Here is a 24,690-nt window from a genome sequence, read left to right on the forward strand (position 1 = left end):
AAGTGGTCGTAGATACATTGGTAGAAGCTGTAAACAGTGGGAACAATTCCTTCGCCCTCACTGTGGATCCAGACTCAATTGCAGTCTTCTGTAAGTAACAACATTGCCACTACAAAAAATCTAAAACACACACATTGAAACTTTCTTCTCTCTGAAGCGCCACCACCAACAACAACAACAACAACGCAAAGACCAACTTCATCTGTGGACTTGGGAACAACCACCCTTGGGAATATATCACAAAATACCCAAAGGACAACTCATCTTGCCTTGGTTTCTGAAACAACTGTGATCCTTGAAGCCACTCTTGGGGAACCTTTTGTGGAAGAACTGAACAATCGCAGCAGTGAACAATACATAGAACTTGAAAACCAAGTGGTGACAATGGTGAGAACAAAGTATCACTATTGTCTGTATTTTATTTGTATTCCTTACCCTACATTTAAAAACTATAATTCTTGTTACAGTGTGACTTCATCTTCTTCCAAGCATTTGGCTCCATTTTCATACGGACTATTGTCCAAGGATTCAGGTAAGTGTATAAATATAGACTACTATGCTCCAAAATCCATGAACCAATACCAACATTATTTTTTTACATTTAAGGCCGCAAATGGGAAACACACAGGTAGAAGTTGAACTGGTGTTCAATAATTCAGTACCAATTGAAGTCATCCCAGATCCTGAAGCAGTCGTAGAGACATTGGTAGAAGCTGTAAAGAGCGGAAACAACTCCTTCACCCTAACTGTGGATCCAGACTCAATTGCAGTCATCTGTAAGGAACAACATTGCCACTAAAAGTAATCACAAACACACATTGATACTTTCTTCTCTCTGTAGCACCAACACCAACAACAACCACACAAGGACCAACTTCATCTCTGGGTTTAAGAACCACCAGCCTTGGCTCAGTATCCCTGGAAACCCAAAGGACAACTCGTCTTGCCCTGGTTTCCTCACCAGTTGTGACTCTCGAAGCCACTCTTGGTGAACCTTTTGTGGAAGAATTGAACAATCGCAGCAGTGAACAATACATAGAACTTGAAAGCCAAGTGGTGACAATGGTGAGAACAAAGTACCACAATTGTCTGTATTTTATGTGTACTCCTTACCCTACATTTAAAAACTATAATTCTTGTTACAGTGTGACTTCATCTTCTTCCAAGCATTTGGTTCCATTTTCATACGGACTATTGTCTTAGGATTTCGGTAAGGGTTGAAATATATAGACTACTGACCTTAAACTTCCATAAACCAAAACTAATACCAAAATTTCTCTTACATGTAAGGCCGCAAATGGGAAACGCACAGGTAGAAATGGAACTAGAGTTCAATAATTCAGTACCAATTGAAGTCATCCCAGATCCTGAAGCAGTCGTAGATACATTGGTAGAAGCTGTAAAGACTGGCAACAATTCCTTTGCCCTCACTGTGGATCCAGACTCAATTGCTGTCATCTGTAAGTAACAACATTGACACTAGAAATAATCAAAAACACACACTGATCCTTACTTCTCTCTGAAGCACCAACAACAACGCAAAGACCAACTTCATCTCTGGACTTAGGAACAACCACCCTTGGGAATATATCACAGAATACCCAAAGGACAACTCATCTTGCCTTGGTTTCTGAAACAACTGTGATCCTTGAAGCCACTCTTGGGGAACCTTTTGTGGAAGAACTGAACAATCGCAGCAGTGAACAATACATAGAACTTGAAAACCAAGTGGTGACAATGGTGAGAACAAAGTATCACTATTGTCTGTATTTTATTTGTACTCCTTACCCTACATTTAAAAAGTATAATTCTTGTTACAGTGTGACTTCATCTTCTTTCAAGCATTTGGTTCCATTTTTATACGGACTATTGTCCTAAGATTTAGGTGAGATTAAAATATAGACTACTAAACTTCGACATCCATGAACCAAAACTAATACCAACACTTTTCTTACATGTAAGGCCGCAAATGGGAAACACACAGGTAGAAGTGGAACTAGAGTTCAATAATTCAGTACCAATTGAAGTCATCCCAGATCCTGAAGTGGTCGTAGAGACATTGGTAGAAGCTGTAAAGACTGGCAACAACTCATTTAACCTCAATGTCATCCCAGAATCAATCACAATCATTTGTAAGTGAAAAATGAAAATACTTTCAGTTTGCGTCTCTGTTAGGATTGAGAATTGATGAATGAATATTTCCCCTCTGTTTTCAAATTAGCTGAAGTATCACCAAAGTCTACGACAACAAACACACCTACTTCAACAGTTGATGAACTGACAAGTCATCAGCAATTGTCGGAGGGCTCAACGAGTAGCAAATCACAATCAACTTTTGATGAATTGACAACAGCGTTTGATAAATCAACGACAAATGTTGACTCTTCAACTGATGTGTCAACCTTTGCCGTTGATGAACCAACTGGTGACAAATTGACAGTTGCAGCAACTGTTGTTGAGGAAACTACTACTGCTACTTTTGACGAATCAGCAACTGTTGTTGAAAGTGCTACAACTCTTGAGCTATTGTCCACCACTGTTGAAGAAATGAAAACAACAACTACTGACACATTATCAAGTACTGATGAACCAACAGCTATTGATGATTCAACAAAAACTGCTACTGTTGGAAAATCTACTTTTTTTAGCATACCACTAACATTTGTGAACGGATCTACAACGACTGATGAATTATTGACAGCGAGTACTGACAGATCAACGGGTGTTGAATCAACGATTGTTACTGACAACCCGATGGCAACCATTGAGGGATCAACTCTTACCTTTGACGAGTCAACACTATCTGACGAATCAAGTCGTACTACTGTTGACGGCTTTGAGGCAATTAGTGACATTTTAACAACAACCTTTGACACAACAATTATTGCTGATGGTGAATCAACAAATGCTCCGGATGACAGGACTTCTATTGATGAATCAACAGTTGCGTTTGACAAATCAACAACTCTTGAGGGATTGTCCACCGCTGTTGAAGAAATGAAAGCAACAACTACTGACAAATTATCAAGTACTGGTGAACCAACAGCTATTGATGAATCAACAGTTGCGTTTGACGAATCAACAACTCTTGAGCGATTGTCAACAACTGCCGACGAATCCAGGGTGACTCATGAAGAATCAACCAGTGCTTCTGAAGAAATGACAAAAACTATTAACCAATCAATGACTAATATTGATCTTATAACTACTACCGATGGTTCATTAATCACAGACAAATTAACAACGGCTGAAGGATCTACACAACCTATTGACGAACTAACATCCAATATTGTCCAGTCGACAAGAGTTTTGGGCGACGCTACAACCTTTCCTGACGAGATAACAGCCACTACTGATGAATCGACAGCCACTCCCAAACAAACTATCATTGAAGCAACATTTATTGACAGATCAGCAGCCACTCTCCACATACAGACAGAACAATCAACTCTTTTCAAAGAATCCACAACTAATACTGTGGAGTTGACTGTTTTGGACACATTTCCTACGAATGCTAAAGAGTCAACTCACCAGGCAACAACTGCATTCCTCTCAGATCTCCCAGTGATTGTGTCTGTCCAAGCCACTCTGGAAGAACCTTTTGTCAATGAATTGAACATTATCGGCAGTGAACAATACAGACAACTGGAAACAAAAGTGGTGTCCATGGTGCGTAAAGTTTTGCATTATTCCAATTTCAGAAGGGTCCTTGTTTTTACCTGGTTCTTGTATCGTTCTGGACAAAACAACCAGGAGTTGGGACAGCATAGAGGTTGCCCACTTGACCTGTTCTATCCAAAAAAACTAGAGTACTTTTAGCTTTTCAGACGAGGGCTCACATGTACCCATGAGAGTGGATTCATGGATGGATGGAGAGACAATTTCAGGTGATAATCTGATAATCTAATAACTTAATCCAACTTTGTTTCTCCCTCCAGTGTGATTTCATCCTCTTGCAAGAATTTGGAAGACTTTTCATCCGCACCATCGTAGTTGGATTTAGGTAATCTTGATATATACTGTACAATATCTTGCGTCTATCTCAACTCCTTCTGCAATGTTGTTCTACTCCATTGAAGTCCTAAAGGGGAAAATACACAAGTGGAACTGGATCTGGAGTTCAACAGTTCCGCGCCGACTCATCAACTCCCTGAAGCCCAAGTGGTGGTGGAGACGTTGGTAGAAGCGGTGAATAGCTCCAACAACATGTTTCCTCTTTCTATTGATCCAGACTCCATTGCAGTCGTATGTAAGTCCAGACTTCTCTCACCACCTTTCAAATACGCTTTCACTATGGTCAGTACAAATCTTTTGGATGTCTTTCTTCAAACAGCTGGAGAGGCTACAACTCATACACCATCTCCTACACATGGGCCAACCTCCAAAGTGGTCCCTACAATCGGCAGGCCAATCACTACTCTTGTCCCTGCAACTCACGGGCTAACCACCACTAATGTCCCTGCAAGTAAAGGACTAACCACCACTCTTGTCTCTGCAACTCACCGGTTAACCACCACTGACGGCCCTGGAATTAAAGTGCCAACCACCAACCATGCTCCCGCGAGTAAACGACCAACTAGCATCATTAATCCAGCAAGTAAAAGGGCGACAACTCGTGCTCCTGCAACTCCAAGGCCGTCCACCACCCTGGCTACCGCAATCGTGGTTTCACTGACGGCAACTTTGGAGGAGCCGTTTGTAGAAGAATTCAACGACGTCAACAGTGCACAATACAGAGCTCTTGAAGTCCAAGTAGTGACGGCGGTGAGTCCGTGTGCTTTCCTCGCTCTTCTTTTGAGTTCTAATCCGTTGTTGTTTTCTTCCACATTACAGTGCGACACTATCTACAGGCAGAGATTTGTCTTCACCTTCATCCGCACCTTTGTCATTCGGATCACGTAAGTTTCTTCATGACTTTTTCCACAAATGCAAGGCCAAGACTCCAAATGAAGGAGCGCATTTGTGTGATACAGTCGTGCCGTGGTTGTGACTCGAATGGACAACACCCAAGTGGACGTCGGAGTGCAGTTCAAGAACGATTCTTCTACCCCGGTTGGGGAGGTTGTCGTCAGAACTTTACAGGAATCTCTGGTTCAGCCCAACAACACGTTCAACATCAGCATCGTGGCCGAGACCATACAAGTGATCCGTGAGTCTGCAACCAAAGTGGGTATGATCTGGCCTAGGAACATCTTGACCAATTCTGACGGTTTTGCCAGAACGGACAAATTCGACCACAGCCAGACCCAACGCCACGGCGGCTCAAGCTACGACGACCGGCAACGCTGCCAGTCCGGCCGCCGCCACCGCGGCTCTCACCTCCCGGACCTTAAGGTTCAGGTCGGTCGGAGAGACGTTCACAAGCGACCTGCTCGATCAGTCGTCGGACGCCTTCGCCGGCCGTGCCGGACTCATCCAGAGAATTGTGAGACGCTTGGAAGAAAAAATCTTCCTAAAGCTTTTTTGAAAGACAAATGATTGTTACTTGCCTTTGGCTCCAAAGCCGATACATGACAATGACTCTTTTCACAGCTTGAGCCGCTTTTTGATATCACCTTCTCTGCATTTAAAGATCTGAGAGTAACGTCATTCAGGTATTTCTATTTCCAAACAAAACAAAAACTACAAGACTTGTACATGCCTGTATATACATTGTTTGTTCCATAGTAATGGCTCCATTGTCAACAACATGGACCTGCGCTTTACATCTGCCTCGGTGCCCGCCAATAACTTGATTGCCAACGTTTTGATCAACGCCGCCCAAAACATCACCGACTTCAACGTGGACACCTCGTCCATTTTCGTGGACGGCGTAGGTAAGCTAAGGTGACACATACTATATCTTACTCCTCCATCAAATGACTTTATTTTGAACCTGAACAGAGTTTTCAAGTGGACCAAGCCAGAAAACAAGTTTCATCACCGCAACTACCGTGGTCCTGTTCTCGTGGGTTCTGTCCAGCTTACAATGATCCTTTCTGGGAGTCTACAACTTCATGCTCAAAAATGCAATCCCTTGTACACGACATACTGAGTAAAAGCTGTAAATGCTACAAGAATAAAACAATTTGCACAAAGTTGAGAGTGAAAACCTCTGTACACTGTATAAACTCAAGTGTCTAGCATCATGTACCCTATGAATGACAACAACAAAAGTTTTATATGTAAAATGGTGTCTGATTAAGCATGATTAAAAACCAAATGGTCTATTTTTGTTGAATTCTTGACCAACTTTACAAATAATTAAGCAATTGCACACTGGATATGAATGAATTCCATAGCTGCTATTGACAGTAAAACCAGAACTGTTTCAAAAACTTATATGGACCTGAAACTAAAACAATTCAATGCCAAATGAGGGTTGAAATGTAAAAAATAAATAATTCATGTGACCTGACTTCAATATAAATGACCGTTCCCCAAAATGACATTTCTGCTCTGAATATAAATGAGATTATCACTAGAAGACACGTAATCTGGACTGGGAGGGATGGCGGTCAACGAATGACGACTGACATGGAAGAACAAATAGACCAATTGACGTCAATAAACAAACCATTTTCCATACAAGCGGCGGTTCCTTTACAAATGTACAACCACCCCAAATGTATTTGTTCGTTGGAAACGTTACGTAGCACTTTCGTAGTATTAAACAATAAGGGACGAATACCATCATATAAGAGGACTTTGTACAAAAATCTGACGACAAAGGCAGTCGTTTGCGACATGTGAAAAGTTACAACAACAACAATGTGAAATGATTGAAAAGAGACGTCAAGGGGATCATCTTTTTCTCATCGCTTCATACAACGGAATGCTGGGTGTGGATCCTCCACGCTAAAATTAGAAGTCAGCTTGGAATATTGCATCTGGACTCAACCAAGAAAAACAAAAACTTTCAAAAGTAAACATCTAGCCCCGTTTTCAACTCCCAGATCAAATGTAAGGGAGGTCTAGCGCCCTGAGTGGGAACGGCGAGCCATCTTAATTGGTTGTATTGGAAAGGGATAAGGGACATGTACCTATTCTTTATTTGCTCAATGGCACATTGGCAGTGGGGCGGAATGCACAGCCACAAGAGAATAAAGGGTGCGAATGACAGCTGACAGCCGTGATCCAGGGATTGTTCAATAATGTCGCACAACATTGCAGGTAAATGTATCACCCTTTGGTCACACCAAGCGTCTTTTGTAGCTCGGCCCTATAAAACGTCCTGGGAAAGTTGCACCTCAACACTCCGCAAGGCAACACAACTCTGACTGGATCAGAAAAGCCATTTTATTTATTATTATTTAAGGTAAGATATTCTCTGAGGCTCTTTCTTCGATACTTGATTCGTTTAAAAGAAAACAAATTTAATGAAATCAATTCTCATTGAAAAAGTTTTTTAGCCAAATGTAACCAATGGTACTTAACGTATTTGAAATTGTTTAATTACAATGAGTATTTACCTAATGGTTGATCATTTTAGCAAGACAAAACTGAACAAGGACATGTAAATCTACACAAGAATTACAATTTGTATCCACGACCTATTCTCAATTTGAAACATTAATGAGAAAAATGTCATAGTTATTGCTCAACTTACAAGCAAATGGAAATGTAGTTTTTACCCAAAGACATCTTGTCAAAACAAGATCGCTGGCATATTGAATATTATTGATCATTGAAAGGCAGTATATATATCAGAAAACTCAGTAAGAGCAGGCAAAATACTTGAATAAATATATCCCCAGAATGTGAATTATTTTAGAAAGTATGCTTGGCTAACCCAGCTCTCTCCTCCTTATTGCATACAGAACAAACCACATCCACGATGCTCATTAGATTGATGATGGCAACTTTCCTGATTCAAGCAGGTAACTTCAACTTCAACTTTCAAAATGCACTTCATAAATAGTGGCAAAGAGATGAAGTCATTTTTTTGTTTCTGTTCTCCCAACTCATCAGTTGGTGCGTGGGATCCAACGTCAGCCACAGTAACAACAACTGAGTCAACTACACCGATGGAAAAAACAACGCCTTGGAGAATAAAAGATATTCCAACAAGGGCTGTAACAACTTCATCTGCAACAATAGAAGAAAAGATGACGGATTCTACAACAATGGCCATGATGGCATCTGTAAAAACAACAAGTGTTGTGACAACAGATGAATCTACAGCAACGGCGGCAACAACAGCCATTGACCCATTAACTGAGTCTACAGTGCCTGGAGAAACGGCAGCTGTTGCCTTCACAACTGAGTCTAAGACAACACCTGAAGAAACCACAACTATTGTCCCATCAACTGAGTCTAAAACGACTGCAGAGACAATACCTGAGGAAACCACAACTGTTGTCCCATCAACTGAGTCTACAACGGCAGCACAGACAACACCTGAAGAAGCAACAACTGTTACAACACCACCACCAGACTCTTTGACAACTGCAGACACAACACGTAAAGAAACCACAACAGCAGACTCAATGACAAATGCAGCTAGAACAAGTGGAGCCACCACAGCGGTTGCCACAAAAGATGACTTTATAACAATTGCAGAGACAACAAATGAAGAAAGCACAACAGATGTGTCTATGTCAAATGTAGAGACATCAAGTGAAGAGACCCCAATGGTTACCCCAACAGATACATTTAAGACAAAAGCAGACATGACAATTGAAGAACCTACTACAGTTGCCACAACGGATGCGTCTACAGGTTTGACAACTGCAGGGGGACTACCTGGAGAAACTACCGCTGTTGCAGAAACAATACAGTCTGCGACAACTGCTGTGACACTACAAGAAGAATCCAGTACTGTTTCCACAACAATCGAGTCTACAACAACTCCAGGTAATACACCTGAGGAAACAACAGAGTTCACGACATTTTTAGAGACAATACCTGAAAATACCATAACTCCTGCCACAAATACAGACTCTCCTGAAATAACTGCAGGGACAATAGAGGAAGAAACAACAATTTTCACATCAAATGATTTTACAAGAGCAGCAGAAACAACAACTCAAGAAGCACGAACGGTTGCCACAACAATAGAGTCTGCTCCAATAGGGACAACACACGAGGGAACCGTATCAGTTGCAACAACAACTGATTCTGCAATAACCAAAGGGAAAACACCTGAGGGAACCACAGCATTTGCCACAACAGAGTCAGAAACAGCTGATTCTACAATGACCAAAGGGACGACACCTGAGGAAACAACTGGAGTAACCACAATGGAGTCAATAACATCTGGGGAAAAAACATCAGATAAAACTACGGTACAGACAACAACTGAAAAGGCAACTTTTAAAGAAACAACAGCTTTTGCCAGAACAAAGGCTTCAACAGCATATGCAGAGTCAACACCAAAGGAAGGTACAATCATTTCTATGACCGAATCTCCAACAACAGCAGCAGTACTACCTGAAGAAATCACTCTTGTTTCCACAACAATAGAGTCAACAGAAACTCCAGGTGCAACACCTGAACAAACCACTACTGCTGCCATGACAATAGAGTCAACAACAGCTCCAGGTACAGCACCTAAAGAAATCACTACTGTTGGAAGAACAATGGAATCAACAACTCCAGGTACAACACCTGAAGAAATGACAACTGCATCAACCACAACATTTAGAACATTTACAGACACAATACTTGAAAATACCATAACCTCTGTCGCTTCAGGAACAACACGGGAAGAAACAATCATTTCCAAATATACAGATTCTACAACTGCAGGCGAAATAACTCAAGAAGGGGCAGCGGTTGTCGAAACAATGGAGTCTACTCCAACGGGGACCACACATGAGGGAACCATAAGAGTTGTCACAACAACTGATTCTAGAACTCCTGAAGCAGTGGCAACTTTGGTAGCAACACCAGTCGTCACAACTGCAGAATCTGGAAATCTAGAAACATCAGTTGACTCAGCGGCATCCAGAACAAGTATGGAGACCGCAACTACTGAAGTAGTGGCAACTGTGGTAGCAACACCTGTCTTCACAACTGCAGAATTTGAAAATCTAGAAACATCAGCGGAGTCAACGGCTTCCAGAGCAAGTATGGAGACCGCAACTACTGAAGTAGTGGCAACTGTGGTAGCAACACCTGTCTTCACAACTGCAGTAACTGGAAATCTAGAAACATCAGTGGAGTCATCGGCATCCAGAACAAGTATGGAGACCGCAACTACTGAAGCAGTGGCAACTTTGGTAGCAACACCTGTCTTCACAACTGCTGAATTTGGAAATCTAGAAACATCAGCGGAGTCAACGGCATCCAGAACAAGTATGGAGACCGCAACTACTGAAGCAGTGGAAACTTTGTTGGTAACACCTGTCTTCACAACTGCAGTAACTGGAAATCTAGAAACATCAGCGGAGTCAACGGCTTCCAGAACAAGTATGGAGACCGCAACTACTGAAGCAGTGGCAACTGTGGTAGCAACACCTGTCTTCACAACTGCAGTAACTGGAAATCTAGAAACATCAGCAGAGTCAACGGCATCCAGAACAAGTATGGAGACCTTAACTACTGAAGTAGTGGCAACTTTGGTGGCAACACCTGTCTTCACAACTGCAGATTCTGGAAATCTAGAAACATCAGCTGAGTCAACGGCATCCAGAACAAGTATGGAGACCGCAACTACTGAAGTAGTGGCAACTGTGGTAGCAACATCTGTCTTCACAACTGAAGAATTTGGAAATCTAGAAACATCAGAGGAGTCAACGGCATCCAGAACAAGTATGGAGACCGCAACTACTGAAGCAGTGGAAACTTTGTTGGCAACACCTGTCTTCACAACTGCAGAATCTCAAACTCTAGAAACATCAGTGGAGTCAACAGCATCCAGAACAAGTATGGAGACCGCAACTACTGAAGCAGTGGCAACTGTGGTAGCAACACCTGTCTTCACAACTGCAGTAACTGGAAATCTAGAAACATCAGCGGAGTCAACGGCATCCAGAACAAGTATGGAGACCGCAACTACTGAAGTAGTGGCAACTGTGGTAGCAACACCTGTGGTCACAAATGCAGAATCTCAAACTCTAGAAACATCAGTGGAGTCAACGGCATCCAGAACAAGTATGGAGACCTCAACTACTGAATTAGTGGCAACTGTGGTAGCAACACCTGTCTTCACAACTGCAGAATTTGGAAATCTAGAAACATTAGCGGAGTCAACGGCATCCAGAACAAGTATGGAGACCGCAACTACTGAAGTAGTGGCAACTGTGGTAGCAACACCTGTCTTCACAACTGCAGTAACTGGAAATCTAGAAACATCAGAGGAGTCAACGGCTTCCAGAACAAGTATGGAGACCACAACTACTGAAGCAGTGGAAACTGTGGTAGCAACATCTGTCTTCACAACTGAAGAATTTGGAAATCTAGAAACATCAGTTGAGTCAACGGCATCCAGAGCAAGTATGGAGACCGCAACTACTGAAGTAGTGGCAACTGTGGTAGCAACACCTGTCTTCACAACTGCAGTAACTGGAAATCTAGAAACATCAGAGGAGTCAACGGCTTCCAGAACAAGTATGGAGACCACAACTACTGAAGCAGTGGCAACTGTGGTAGCAACACCTGTCTTCACAACTGCAGTAACTGGAAATCTAGAAACATTAGCGGAGTCAACGGCATCAGGAACAAGTATGGAGACCGCAAGTACTGAAGTAGTGGCAACTTTGGCAACAACACCTGTCTTCACAACTGCAGAATCTGGAAATCTAGAGACATCAGTTGCGTCAACGGCATCCAGAACAAGTATGGAGACCGCAACTACTGAAGTAGTGGCAACTTTGGTAGCAACACCTGTCTTCACAACTGCAGAATCTGGAAATCTAGAAACATCAGTGGAGTCAACGGCATCCAGAACAAGTATTGAGACCGCAACTACAGAAGCAGTGGTAACTTTGGTAAGAACACCTGTCTTCACAACTGCAGATTCTGGAAATCTAGAAACATCAGTGGAGTCAACGGCATCCAGAACAAGTATGGAGACCGGAACTACTGAAGTAGTGGCAACTTTGGTAGCCACACCTGAGGTCACAACTGCAGAATCTCAAACTCTAGAAACATCAGTTGAGTCAACGGCATCCAGAACAAGTATGGAGACCGCAATTACTGAAGCAGTGGAAACTTTGGTAGCAACACCTGTCTTCACAACTGCAGTAACTGGAAATCTAGAAACATCAGTGGAGTCAACGGCATCCAGAACAAGTATGGAGACCGGAACTACTGAAGCAGTGGTAACTTTGGTAGCAACACCTGTAGTGACAAGTACAGAATCTCAAACAACTCTAGAAACATCAGCTAAGTCAACGGCATCCAGAACAAGTATGGAGACCGCAACTACTGAAGCAATAGCAACTTTGGTAGGAACACCTGTCGTCACAACTGCAGACAGAACACCTGAAGAAACAATAATTTTGGCTACGGTACCTGACTCTACAACAAGAGGCAGAACACCCGATGAAACCAAACCCGCTGCCACAACAACAGAGTCTACGACAAATGGAGGGGCAACATCCACTACCACAAGAACGGAATCTATACCAACTGCTAGGACACTGCAAGAAAAGACTACAACTGTTGCTAAGGCTATAACATCAACAACACATGCAGACGCCCCAATCCTTGCAACAGGAACAGAATTGATAATAACTACTCTATTTACACCTGCTCATACAACACCAGATTCTTTTACCAAAACAACCAAACGAGTCACATTCCGATCACTACAAAGTGAATTTAATACTGATTTATTGGACCGCAGCACTACAAAATATAAAAACAGAGCCACCATGATCCAGGAACAAGTAGGTTTGATTTATATAAAGAAAGAAGTCATAGTATATCAAACATAAAAGACTGAATACTAATGTTTTTCTCCCCTTGCAGCTTTCGTCGATATTCAGTGCAAATTTTCCTGTCAGCTTCTTGGTCCTGATCATCATCGAATTCAGGTACTTTGCTGTTGTGGTTGATAAGCTAAAAAAATCAATTTATGATCAAATGCTTTTGCTCGGTTTCATCCTGCAGAAGTGGCTCAGTCATCAATGTCATGGATCTTGAGTTCATAGCTTCATCCGCGCCGAACAACATTCAGGTTGCCAGCGTCTTATCCGATGCATCTTCAGAGGTCAGCGGATTTGATATTGAAAGGTCCTCCATCACTGTCGAATCAGTAGACTTGTCGACAACGCAATCTGCAACTCCCAGCGTGATGACAAAATCAAATCCAACTGAGGCAACTACAACAACTATAGAAACACCAGCCGAGTCGACAGAATCTGTGACAACTAGGGAGACTGCAACTCCTGGTGCAGTGGCAACTTTGGTAGCAACACCTGTCTTCACAACTGCAGTTACTGGAAATCTAGAAACATCAGCGGAGTCAACGGCATCCAGAACAAGTATGGAGACCGCAACTACTGAAGCAGTGGCAACTTTGGCAGCAACACCTGTCTTCACAACTGCAGTTACTGGAAATCTAGAAACATCAGCGGAGTCAACGGCATCCAGAACAAGTATGGAGACCGCAACTACTGAAGTAGTGGCAACTGTGGTAGCAACACCTGTCTTCACAACTGCAGTAACTGGAAATCTAGAAACATCGGTTGAGTCAACGGCATCCAGAGCAAGTATGGAGACCGCAACTACTGAAGCAGTGGAAACTTTGGTAAGGACACCTGTCTTCACAACTGCAGTAACTGGAAATCTAGAAACATCGGTTGAGTCAACGGCATCCAGAACAAGTATGGAGACCGCAACTACTGAAGCAGTGGCAACTTTGGTAGCAACACCTGTCTTCACAACTGCAGTAACTGGAAATCTAGAAACATCAGTTGAGTCAACGGCATCCAGAACAAGTATGGAGACCTCAACTACTGAAGCAGTGGCAACTGTGGTAGCAACACCTGTCTTCACAACTGCAGTAACTGGAAATCTAGAAACATCAGCGGAGTCAACGGCATCCAGAACAAGTATGGAGACCGCAACTACTGAAGTAGTGGCAACTGTGGTAGCAACACCTGTCTTCACAACTGCAGTAACTGGAAATCTAGAAACATCGGTTGAGTCAACGGCATCCAGAGCAAGTATGGAGACCGCAACTACTGAAGCAGTGGAAACTTTGGTAAGAACACCTGTCTTCACAACTGCAGTAACTGGAAATCTAGAAACATCGGTTGAGTCAACGGCATCCAGAACAAGTATGGAGACCGCAACTACTGAAGCAGTGGCAACTTTGGTAGCAACACCTGTCTTCACAACTGCAGTAACTGGAAATCTAGAAACATCAGCGGAGTCAACGGCTTCCAGAACAAGTATGGAGACCGCAACTACTGAAGCAGTGGCAACTGTGGTAGCAACACCTGTCTTCACAACTGCAGTAACTGGAAATCTAGAAACATCAGTGGAGTCATCGGCATCCAGAACAAGTATGGAGACCGCAACTACTGAAGCAGTGGCAACTTTGGTAACAACACCTGTCTTCACAACTGCAGAATCTGGAAATCTAGAAACATCGGTTGAGTCAACGGCATCCAGAGCAAGTATGGAGACCGCAACTACTGAAGTAGTGGCAACTTTGGTAGCAACACCTGTCTTCACAACTGAAGAATTTGGAAATCTAGAAACATCAGCGGAGTCAACGGCATCCAGAACAAGTATGGAGACCGCAACTACTGCAGCAGTAGCAACTTTGGTAGCAACACTAGTCATCACAACTGCAGAATCTCAAAAAACTCTAGAAACATCAGTGGAGTCAACAGCATCAGGAACAAGTATGGAGACCGCAAGTACTGAAGTAGTGGCAACTTTGGTGGCAACACCTGTCTTCACAACTGCAGATTCTGGAAATCTAGAAACATCAGTTGAGTCAACGGCATCCAGAACAAGTATGGAGACCTCAACTACTGAAGCAGTGGCAACTGTGGTAGCAACACCTGTCTTCACAACTGCAGTAACTGGAAATCTAGAGACATCAGCTGAGTCAACGGCATCCAGAACAAGTATGGAGACCTTAACTACTGAAGTAGTGGCAACTGTGGCAGCAACACCTGTCTTCACATCTGCAGAATCTGGAAATCTAGGAACATCAGCTGAGTCAACGGCATCCAGAACAAGTATGGAGACCGCAACTACTGAAGCAGTGGCAACTTTGGTAGCAACATCTGTCTTCACAACTGCAGTAACTGGAAATCTAGAAACATCAGAGGAGTCAACGGCTTCCAGAACAAGTATGGAGACCGCAACTACTGAAGTAGTGGCAACTGTGGTAGCAACATCTGTCTTCACAACTGAAGAATTTGGAAATCTAGAAACATCAGAGGAGTCAACGGCTTCCAGAACAAGTATGGAGACCGCAAGTACTGAAGTAGTGGCAACTTTGGTGGCAACACCTGTCTTCACAACTGCAGTAACTGGAAATCTAGAAACATCAGTTGAGTCAACGGCATCCAGAACAAGTATGGAGACCTCAACTACTGAAGCAGTGGCAACTGTGGTAGCAACACCTGTCTTCACAACTGCAGTAACTGGAAATCTAGAAACATCAGCGGAGTCAACGGCATCCAGAACAAGTATGGAGACCGCAACTACTGAAGTAGTGGCAACTGTGGTAGCAACACCTGTCTTCACAACTGCAGTAACTGGAAATCTAGAAACATCGGTTGAGTCAACGGCATCCAGAGCAAGTATGGAGACCGCAACTACTGAAGCAGTGGAAACTTTGGTAAGAACACCTGTCTTCACAACTGCAGTAACTGGAAATCTAGAAACATCGGTTGAGTCAACGGCATCCAGAACAAGTATGGAGACCTTAACTACTGAAGTAGTGGCAACTGTGGCAGCAACACCTGTCTTCACATCTGCAGAATCTGGAAATCTAGGAACATCAGCTGAGTCAACGGCATCCAGAACAAGTATGGAGACCGCAACTACTGAAGCAGTGGCAACTTTGGTAGCAACATCTGTCTTCACAACTGCAGTAACTGGAAATCTAGAAACATCAGAGGAGTCAACGGCTTCCAGAACAAGTATGGAGACCGCAACTACTGAAGTAGTGGCAACTGTGGTAGCAACATCTGTCTTCACAACTGAAGAATTTGGAAATCTAGAAACATCAGAGGAGTCAACGGCTTCCAGAACAAGTATGGAGACCGCAAGTACTGAAGTAGTGGCAACTTTGGTGGCAACACCTGTCTTCACAACTGCAGTAACTGGAAATCTAGAAACATCAGTTGAGTCAACGGCATCCAGAACAAGTATGGAGACCTCAACTACTGAAGCAGTGGCAACTGTGGTAGCAACACCTGTCTTCACAACTGCAGTAACTGGAAATCTAGAAACATCAGCGGAGTCAACGGCATCCAGAACAAGTATGGAGACCGCAACTACTGAAGTAGTGGCAACTGTGGTAGCAACACCTGTCTTCACAACTGCAGTAACTGGAAATCTAGAAACATCGGTTGAGTCAACGGCATCCAGAGCAAGTATGGAGACCGCAACTACTGAAGCAGTGGAAACTTTGGTAAGAACACCTGTCTTCACAACTGCAGTAACTGGAAATCTAGAAACATCGGTTGAGTCAACGGCATCCAGAACAAGTATGGAGACCGCAACTACTGAAGCAGTGGCAACTTTGGTAGCAACACCTGTCTTCACAACTGCAGTAACTGGAAATCTAGAAACATCAGCGGAGTCAACGGCTTCCAGAACAAGTATGGAGACCGCAACTACTGAAGCAGTGGCAACTGTGGTAGCAACACCTGTCTTCACAACTGCAGTAACTGGAAATCTAGAAACATCAGTGGAGTCATCGGCATCCAGAACAAGTATGGAGACCGCAACTACTGAAGCAGTGGCAACTTTGGTAGCAACACCTGTCTTCACAACTGCAGAATTTGGAAATCTAGAAACATCAGCGGAGTCAACGGCATCCAGAACAAGTATGGAGACCTCAACTACTGAAGTAGTGGCAACTGTGGTAGCAACACCTGTGGTCACAAATGCAAAATCTCAAACTCTAGAAACATCAGTGGAGTCAACGGCATCCAGAGCAAGTATGGAGACCGCAACTACTGAAGTAGTGGCAACTTTGGTAGCAACACCTGTCTTCACAACTGAAGAATTTGGAAATCTAGAAACATCAGCGGAGTCAACGGCATCCAGAACAAGTATGGAGACCGCAACTACTGCAGCAGTAGCAACTTTGGTAGCAACACTAGTCATCACAACTGCAGAATCTCAAAAAACTCTAGAAACATCAGTGGAGTCAACAGCATCAGGAACAAGTATGGAGACCGCAAGTACTGAAGTAGTGGCAACTTTGGTGGCAACACCTGTCTTCACAACTGCAGATTCTGGAAATCTAGAAACATCAGTGGAGTCAACGGCATCCAGAACAAGTATGGAGACCGCAACTACTGAAGCAGTGGAAACTTTGGTAGCCACACCTGAGGTCACAACTGCAGAATCTCAAACTCTAGAAACACCAGTTGAGTCAACGGCTTCCAGAACAAGTATGGAGACCGCAACTACTGAAGTAGTGGCAACTGTGGTAGCAACACCTGTCTTCACAATTGAAGAATTTGGAAATCTAGAAACATCAGCGGAGTCAACGGCTTCCAGAACAAGTATGGAGACCGCAACTACTGAAGTAGTGGCAACTGTGGTAGCAACACCTGTGGTCACAAATGCAGAATCTCAAACTCTAGAAACATCAGCGGAGTCAACAGCATCCAGAACAAGTATGGAGACCGCAACTACTGAAGCAGTGGCAACTTTGGTAGCAACACCTGTCTTCACAACTGCAGAATTTGGAAATCTAGAAACATCAGAGGAGTCAACGGCATCCAGAACAAGTATGGAGACCGCAACTACTGAAGCAGTGGCAACTTTGGTAGCAACACCTGTCTTCACAACTGCAGTAACTGGAAATCTAGAAACATCAGCTGAGTCAACGGCATCCAGAACAAGTATGGAGACCGCAACTACTGAAGTAGTGGCAACTGTGGTAGCAAGACCTGTCTTCACAACTGCAGTAACTGGAAATCTAGAAACATCAGAGGAGTCAACGGCTTCCAGAACAAGTATGGAGACCGCAACTACTGAAGCAGTGGAAACTTTGGTAGCAACACCTGTCTTCACAACTGCAGTAACTGGAAATCTAGAAACATCAGAGGAGTCAACGGCTTCCAGAACAAGTATGGAGACCGCAACTACTGAAGCAGTGGAAACTTTGGTAGCAACACCTGTCTTCACAACTGCAGAATTTGGAAATCTAGAAACATCAGAGGAGTCAACGGCTTCCAGAACAAGTATGGAGACCGCAACTACTGAAGCAGTGGAAACTTTGGTAGCAACACCTGTCTTCACAACTGCAGAATCTGGAAATCTAGAAACATCAGTTGAGTCAACGGCATCCAGAGCAAGTATGGAGACCGCAACTACTGAAGCAGTGGCAACTTTGGTGGCAACACCTGTCTTCACAACTGCAGAATCTGGAAATCTAGAAACATCAGTGGAGTCAACTGCATCTGTATCTACTAGGGGGAGTTCAAGTGCTGCTGCAGTGGCAACTTTGGTAACAACGCCCGTCCTCACCACTGCAGAATCTCAAACATCACAGATACCTTTAGAAACATCGGCTGTGTCAAGATCAACCAAGGAAACAGCCGCAGCCGTATCTGGTTTAACAACAAGAGCCACAACTGCGGAATCCCAAACATCTCAGATAACTCTAGCAGCATCTCCAGCCTCCGCAACAACTAGGGAAACGGCAACAATTCCTACAGCGGCAACAACTACTAGAAATGAGGGCCCACCTGCCACGAAAAACACATCATCGACAAGGACACCTACTGTAGCCACAGCTTCTACACAATTACCAACCACCGCCTCAACTTCCAATAGAGGAAACGCTACAAAAAATTCTGTGACAAATGCCAGGACTGCAAATTCCACCAAAAATGCAGTGACGGGAATTGTCACACCAGTTGCGCCGGGAGCAACACAAGGTCCAACGGTGCCGACGATCATCACCAGACGGGTTTCTTTCCGATCCCTCCAAAGCACCTTTAGCAACCAGCTCTTCAATCAGTCGTCTTCTGCCTTCCGATTCCGATCGACCCTGATCAGAAGTCAGGTAGGAATCCATGGAAAAAATCTTGCCAAATATCTCCATCACCTTCTTCTTGTTCTTTTGCAGCTTCAACCTTTATTCCAAATGGAGTTCCCTTCGATCTTCAGGGTCCTGGTCGTCATTGGCTTCAGGTATATAAAAAAAACAAGTGACTTTCCCCAAAATACAAGACTATTAACAAACTACTCTGGCATATATCTACTCCTTTTGACGGGCAGACCCGGATCAGTTATCAACGACATGGACCTGAGCTTCACCAACGTGGCGCCCAACCACACGGCCATCACTGCCGTCTTGACCAACGCCGTCACCTTGGTCAGCGGCTTCGACATCGAACAAAGCTCCATCACAGTCGAAGGAATCGGTAAAAAATAATCTGAACCTTATTGATAAACAGATAAACAAGAGCTCTTCTCTCTCCTTTAAAAATGAACCCTGATGTAGTAACTTAGACACTCATGTTTTCCAGTTTCGAGGGGAGTGACACACAACATGGGCCTTCTCTGCGCTTTCTCTTTGGTGGCTTTTTCGTGGATGCTCTCGAGTCAACACTGAGACGACTTCAACCTTCACTTCGGGAATTACCTTACATGCGTTCAGAAATGCTTGAAATTAACGACTGAATGACTTTTTGGAGACTCCGTCCTGAACTACAACAGTATCAGAGGTCCATCACTAAATTATTTATCGGCGCCCTCTCCTGGCAAAAATGTATACACGCCAATACCATGAATTCCAGCAGGGTCTTATGCACATTTTAAAGGTATTTATTATCTCGTTAAATTCTCCTTTGAATATTTCTATTGTAAATAATAAACTGTGGTACTTACTTTACAGACTCAATTTGAAAAATGTATTATATTTGCATTGTTGATGATTATGTGGGATCTGAAAAGTGCACTTGTGATGACATCTGGTGCAATACCGAGAGACAATGGAGTGCACTTGTTATTCTTGATGCCAGTGGATCAGGTTTGTTTATAAAAACACAAGGTGGGGCCCTTTTGTCACACAGAATATGTGACATCTTGTTTTCTTTTCTACTCTTGCTTTGTGCCACGCAATAATGGAATAAGATATAAGAATTCAGAAGGTACTTTTGCCACATGAGATCAATGCACGCTGGCTTGACGTCATACACATTTTTAACTTGGGAAAAGATGTCCAAGCCATGTGAGCTTGGGGGGTTACAGGAGGTCCATTAAGTGGAGCTTCTCATTTAGCTGGGGTTTTTAGAACATGAGTTTTGCCGATAATTACATCAAAACAAAACAATGTGGCTGGCCAGATGGGGTCCCCGGGCCTCGTGTTTTATACCAGAGAAATATAGCAGCATAGAATCACACAATGCTGTCCACAGTAGCATATCAAAGCATATTTTAAAAGTGATTTATTGTATGCTTTTGGCGCTGGCACATTCCCACTGGATGCTTTGTTTGATTGGACCTGATGACGGCCCGGATTAGTGCGCAAGCCGAGCGCCATCTGTGGAAGTGGGCCACGGGGCGGGGACAGACGGCGGGGATAGACGGACGGGGGCGGCCACGGCGGCGGCAGCAGCTACGGCAACGGAAGCAGCGGCATCCCGGCCGGGCTCGGACTCCACCCAAGGATGGTGGACAACCGCTACGCCACGGCGCTGGTGATAGCCTGCGTGCTCAGCCTACTGGCCACCGCCTATCTATGCGTGGGGGTGGGTACGCAGCACTGGTACCAGTACAGCAGTCCGCCGGTGCGCGGCGAGGCTAACGCCACGGAACTGCGCGGCCTATACGACGAATTCTTGGAGGGAGAATTCGACGAGAAGACCTACAGCGATACGCTCTTCAGGCTCAACGGCACGCTGGGCCTGTGGTGGCGCTGCGTGCTCGTGCCCGAGGCGCCGCAATGGGCCAAGGAAACAGGTAGGTTCCGCCACGATACCATACCATACGTCACGTCATGGGACGCCAGGGCGACCCCTTGTGGATGCAAGGAGCACAACCTGAGCGTCCCTGACCTTTGTAAAGGGTGGTGAAGACCCCCAAGGGGTTTCATAGCCATTGATTAACATAGACCTACAGTCCTTCTGGACATAGGTCGCCGTCAGTAGAAGTAAGACAATATAAAATAAAAATAACGGGGGGCTTGCAGTGTTCTGATTGCTAAAATAGAGTAACTGAAGTCAAAAAAACTGTCCTAAATTGACATTTCTTAAATAAAATGAAGGTTGTCTGAACAATACAACGGTTACAGAAGCAACGCTTTAGTTTAAATGTTTTTACTGGAAATACTATGTGATAAACACAACTTCAGTTCCTCTACGTTAATTGGACTGTTACTACACTCTTGTGGACAAACTACAAAAGGTACCACACACAATTGACTCAAAATTCAACAGAATTGAAATGCAATATGTAACAGAGCAAAGAGGTAGTAGTATTACTGAAGGGCATAAAGTATATGTGAAAGTATTTCGGTACAACAAACATCAAGACACATACAATTAGTATTTTGTCCCACGCAAAATTAGAGTAAAATGTACTTTTTGGCCAGTGTCAACTTTTCAGAGTCAATTAAACTAAATTTATTCATTTTAAGTATTCAGAGTAACTGATTACACTTTATAGAGTACTCTAAACTCAAAATCTACTTCAGAAATAACTAATTTGTAATCTTTCATTTTCACTTTTGTGTTACTTACCTTGTAAGCAACTTACCTTGAGACCAAAGCTAGAATACCAAATAACTGATCAAATAAGAAAAGCATAGACAAAAGGTGACAACAATTGTGTTTATTAATACAGCTTCAGGAGGGTCCTTGGAGCAAGATTGTATTTTTCCTGGGGCTCTTTCACCCTTCCATTGATGGTAGTAACAAATTTGCAGTAGCAAATATAGTAGATGGGTTCACTGTTTAAGCCTATAAACCAACAGAAATGAGAACATTATGCATTGAATAGGCACAATTATGTATTTTGAAAAAACATTCAATGGAAACATTGGCTTAAAGGTTAATATTACTGGATATGGAATATGGAAAATGATCTTACCAGGAGGAGAATCATTACTGGTGCAGCAGAACTTCCAAAATGGTGTAGAAAATGGCAAAAAAACTGATGAAACTGTGAAGAGCTGAATTTTCACTGTACCACAACTTTTAGAGCTGATTGACACCCCATTAAATTGAAATTATACTGTATTCTAGGTTAAAATAGGTTGACTCTGAAATATTGACACTCCATTTTAGTGTAATGGCCATATGTAGTGGACAAAAGTGGCACAATTTCGGTCACAAAAACAAATATTCACGCAGGTTTATTATGAACTAACGAAATACGAGACATGAAGTGAATAAAAACCAAATTAATGAAATGACGCAGTTGAAATTGCAAAGTCACAATGGTAACACACAGTAATACTCGAAGTCATTTTTGTCTAAATAACAACACACTTTTAATAATAATAGTTTGAATGACTTACCACAATGCTGCTGTAGGTCGAAATGTGATTTCCTTCATTTCATTTAATTTCATTTCATTCCATTTCATTTCATTTCATTCCATTTCATTTCATTTCATTTCATTTCTTCTGGACGCTGAAAATAACGTAAAAAGTTAGTTTGAGAGCCACTAACGAAGACAATTTACATTACATATCATTTCGAGGACAATAACCTCGAGTATAATTTCGAGGACAATAACTTTGAGTATCATTTTTAAGAAAGTTTAATACATTACCGTGCCTCAAGTGTTGCTAATATAGCAAGCAAAAGTTAGCCAAAAGTCGGTCGCTGAAAATGAACGTTTAAAGTGAATTCGCTCGCGCTAACCAGGACAATAACATTACGTTTTAGTATTTATAAGACAATAACTTTGCGTATTATTTCGAAAGTGGAGAAAAACATTACCTTTTGTCGTGTGTTTCATTTTTAGCTGGAGACAATTAAAATGTCGGTCCATTGTTCGGTCCCGTCGGCGCACCTGATTGATCTTTAGCCTAATCAACGTTTGATCTCCCGCCGGAAAAAAGCGACAGCGCCTCCAGCGATCGGAGTTGGAACTGCTCTTTGCCAGCGTTTTTTTTTTTTTTTATTTTTTTTATTTTTTTTTTATGGCCCCTAGGATCCAATACATATATAAATTGAAACTAAACTATGATCAAGAGGGACTTTCAGTTTGAAAAAAATACACTTTGTAAGCCATCTACATTCCTACAGATGGGAAACGGACACTGCGGTGCAGAAGCTTCACCATCCAGCAACAGCTGACGCCAAAGTACAAGGAGCCCGGAAACCACAACAGTGGGGAGGACATGCTCCGCACCTGTATGAACGACATCCATCTTGGATTTTTTTAAAACTTTATGTACAAATTATTTATTTGTTTTTTTTTTGGTAGATTTGTGGCGTTTCCAGTTCGTGCTACCCATGGTCTCTCTGGGTCTGGAGGTCTTGGCGGGCCTGACAGCCTTCTGCGCCTGTCTCTGCCGGAGCCTGGCGCCCACGCTGACCATCGGCGTGCTTCACCTGTTGACGGGTAAATTCCGGTTCTTTCCCAGAGCCAAGGGCAAGAGTTGAAAGGTCCATTTTTTGGGCAGGTCTGTGCTCGCTGGCCACGGTGTGCTGCTACCTGGCGGGGATGGATCTCCTCCACCGGGCGTCCGTGCTGCCCGAAAAAGTGGACGGCTCTCTGGGGTGGTCGCTCTACCTGGCGCTCATGTCGTCGCCCCTCCACATGATGGCCGCCGCGTTGTTGCTGTGGGCGGCGCGTAGTCACGGACGAAGCTACTACCGTATGGCGGCCTACCGCGTGGCTTGACCGCCGCAGAATTCCTCCTAATGGCGCTCCTGGAATTATAAAAAAGAAAATGAAATGCTAAATTGACAAAGCAAATGTTAAAGAAAAATATATCTACAGAGAAAAAGTATTAGTGTCGTACAGATAGTATATCGTTACGAATTATATTTATTTTTCAAGTCACAGCGCCTAAGGCTTCAGGGATGGATATACTATTATTACATTTTGGCTTTATTCTTCAAAGATGGAATATTTTAAAAATTGCCAGGCTTATTTTTGTCTAGGAAAAAGTTATAATTTGAAAAATATGTTGCGTTTTGGGTTATTCAAATTAGGACTTTTTTGTCTTAGCTCGTTAATCATTTGTATTGTACTACTTTTGCTATTTATTGATGTATTTATTACTTTGAGTGTCTGTCAGTACTACTGAATGATTTCACTTTTGCTTTTTTTTCTGATTCCATGTTTAGTATTGTTTTGTTTTGCATTATTTTTACAAGTCCTCCGCCTCTAGAAAAAATCCTACATGATGCTGCAAGTGGATATTTTTTAAAACAATAATATCCTTCCTCGTTAAGCGTAATGAATGTACACTAAAGGCCATATTGCCATACAGCTTTTGAAAAGTTGTCGTCAAGTAGATGTTTGGCAACACTAGATTTGAAGGATTTACCATTAAATGCCAAAAGTCTTGTGTGTGTTTGATGTCAGAGCCCACGTGTCGCGATTTCAAAGTAAAACCCTTTTGTCCAAAAGCCGTTTTTGCTC

At 43.1% G+C, this 24,690-nt stretch overlaps 3 protein-coding genes and 1 long non-coding RNA gene across 4 annotated transcripts in view; 3 read left to right on the top strand and 1 right to left on the bottom strand.

Annotated features, from left to right (window-relative positions):
• LOC144213285 (uncharacterized) overlaps window positions 1-23,106 on the bottom strand; it is a 33,310-nt gene extending 10,204 nt beyond the window's left edge. The window contains exons 1-2 of the long non-coding RNA XR_013329931.1: window positions 23,034-23,106; window positions 22,607-22,721 (exon numbers count right to left, since the gene is read on the bottom strand). This is a non-coding gene — a long non-coding RNA (uncharacterized LOC144213285). The remainder of the gene's footprint in view (window positions 1-22,606; window positions 22,722-23,033) is intronic.
• On the top strand, window positions 172-6,207 carry LOC144213274 (uncharacterized). Its single transcript, XM_077741645.1, has 19 exons — window positions 172-387; window positions 468-532; window positions 607-776; window positions 842-1,065; window positions 1,146-1,210; window positions 1,291-1,460; window positions 1,526-1,740; window positions 1,821-1,885; window positions 1,963-2,132; window positions 2,222-3,669; window positions 3,939-4,003; window positions 4,080-4,249; window positions 4,334-4,764; window positions 4,834-4,898; window positions 4,974-5,149; window positions 5,220-5,425; window positions 5,533-5,594; window positions 5,668-5,816; window positions 5,884-6,207. Exons 1-19 carry the CDS (start codon window positions 385-387, stop codon window positions 5,970-5,972), a joined length of 4,008 nt encoding a protein of 1,335 aa, XP_077597771.1. The 5' UTR covers window positions 172-384; the 3' UTR covers window positions 5,973-6,207.
• Window positions 18,239-19,897, top strand: LOC144213281 (uncharacterized). The gene is made up of 4 exons (XM_077741656.1): window positions 18,239-19,147; window positions 19,211-19,275; window positions 19,363-19,508; window positions 19,614-19,897. Exons 1-4 carry the CDS (start codon window positions 18,323-18,325, stop codon window positions 19,697-19,699), a joined length of 1,122 nt encoding a protein of 373 aa, XP_077597782.1. The 5' UTR covers window positions 18,239-18,322; the 3' UTR covers window positions 19,700-19,897.
• On the top strand, window positions 20,661-24,679 carry LOC144213283 (claudin domain-containing protein 1-like). Its single transcript, XM_077741660.1, has 4 exons — window positions 20,661-21,048; window positions 23,343-23,450; window positions 23,524-23,661; window positions 23,723-24,679. The coding sequence occupies exons 1-4, from the start codon at window positions 20,757-20,759 to the stop codon at window positions 23,941-23,943; spliced, it is 759 nt and encodes a 252-aa protein (XP_077597786.1). The 5' UTR covers window positions 20,661-20,756; the 3' UTR covers window positions 23,944-24,679.
• Window positions 24,680-24,690: the final 11 nt, after the last annotated feature.

This window comes from Stigmatopora nigra, chromosome 20, assembly GCF_051989575.1.
Source record: "Stigmatopora nigra isolate UIUO_SnigA chromosome 20, RoL_Snig_1.1, whole genome shotgun sequence".
NCBI classification, from domain to species: domain Eukaryota; kingdom Metazoa; phylum Chordata; class Actinopteri; order Syngnathiformes; family Syngnathidae; genus Stigmatopora; species Stigmatopora nigra.

Bases quoted from the DNA above. Each gene is read 5' to 3' on its own strand.
- LOC144213281 (XM_077741656.1), top strand. From the start codon at position 18,323: ATGGAGACCGCAACTACTGAAGCAGTGGAAACTTTGGTAGCAACACCT. The intron at 19,148-19,210 runs GTAGGAATCCAT...GTTCTTTTGCAG, and splicing joins CGACCCTGATCAGAAGTCAG to CTTCAACCTTTATTCCAAAT. The intron at 19,509-19,613 runs GTAAAAAATAAT...CATGTTTTCCAG, and splicing joins CATCACAGTCGAAGGAATCG to TTTCGAGGGGAGTGACACAC.
- LOC144213283 (XM_077741660.1), top strand. From the start codon at position 20,757: ATGGTGGACAACCGCTACGCCACGGCGCTGGTGATAGCCTGCGTGCTC. The intron at 21,049-23,342 runs GTAGGTTCCGCC...ACATTCCTACAG, and splicing joins GCAATGGGCCAAGGAAACAG to ATGGGAAACGGACACTGCGG. The intron at 23,662-23,722 runs GTAAATTCCGGT...TTTTTTGGGCAG, and splicing joins CGTGCTTCACCTGTTGACGG to GTCTGTGCTCGCTGGCCACG.
- LOC144213274 (XM_077741645.1), top strand. The intron at 5,426-5,532 runs GTGAGACGCTTG...CTCTTTTCACAG, and splicing joins CCGGACTCATCCAGAGAATT to CTTGAGCCGCTTTTTGATAT. The intron at 5,817-5,883 runs GTAAGCTAAGGT...GAACCTGAACAG, and splicing joins CATTTTCGTGGACGGCGTAG to AGTTTTCAAGTGGACCAAGC.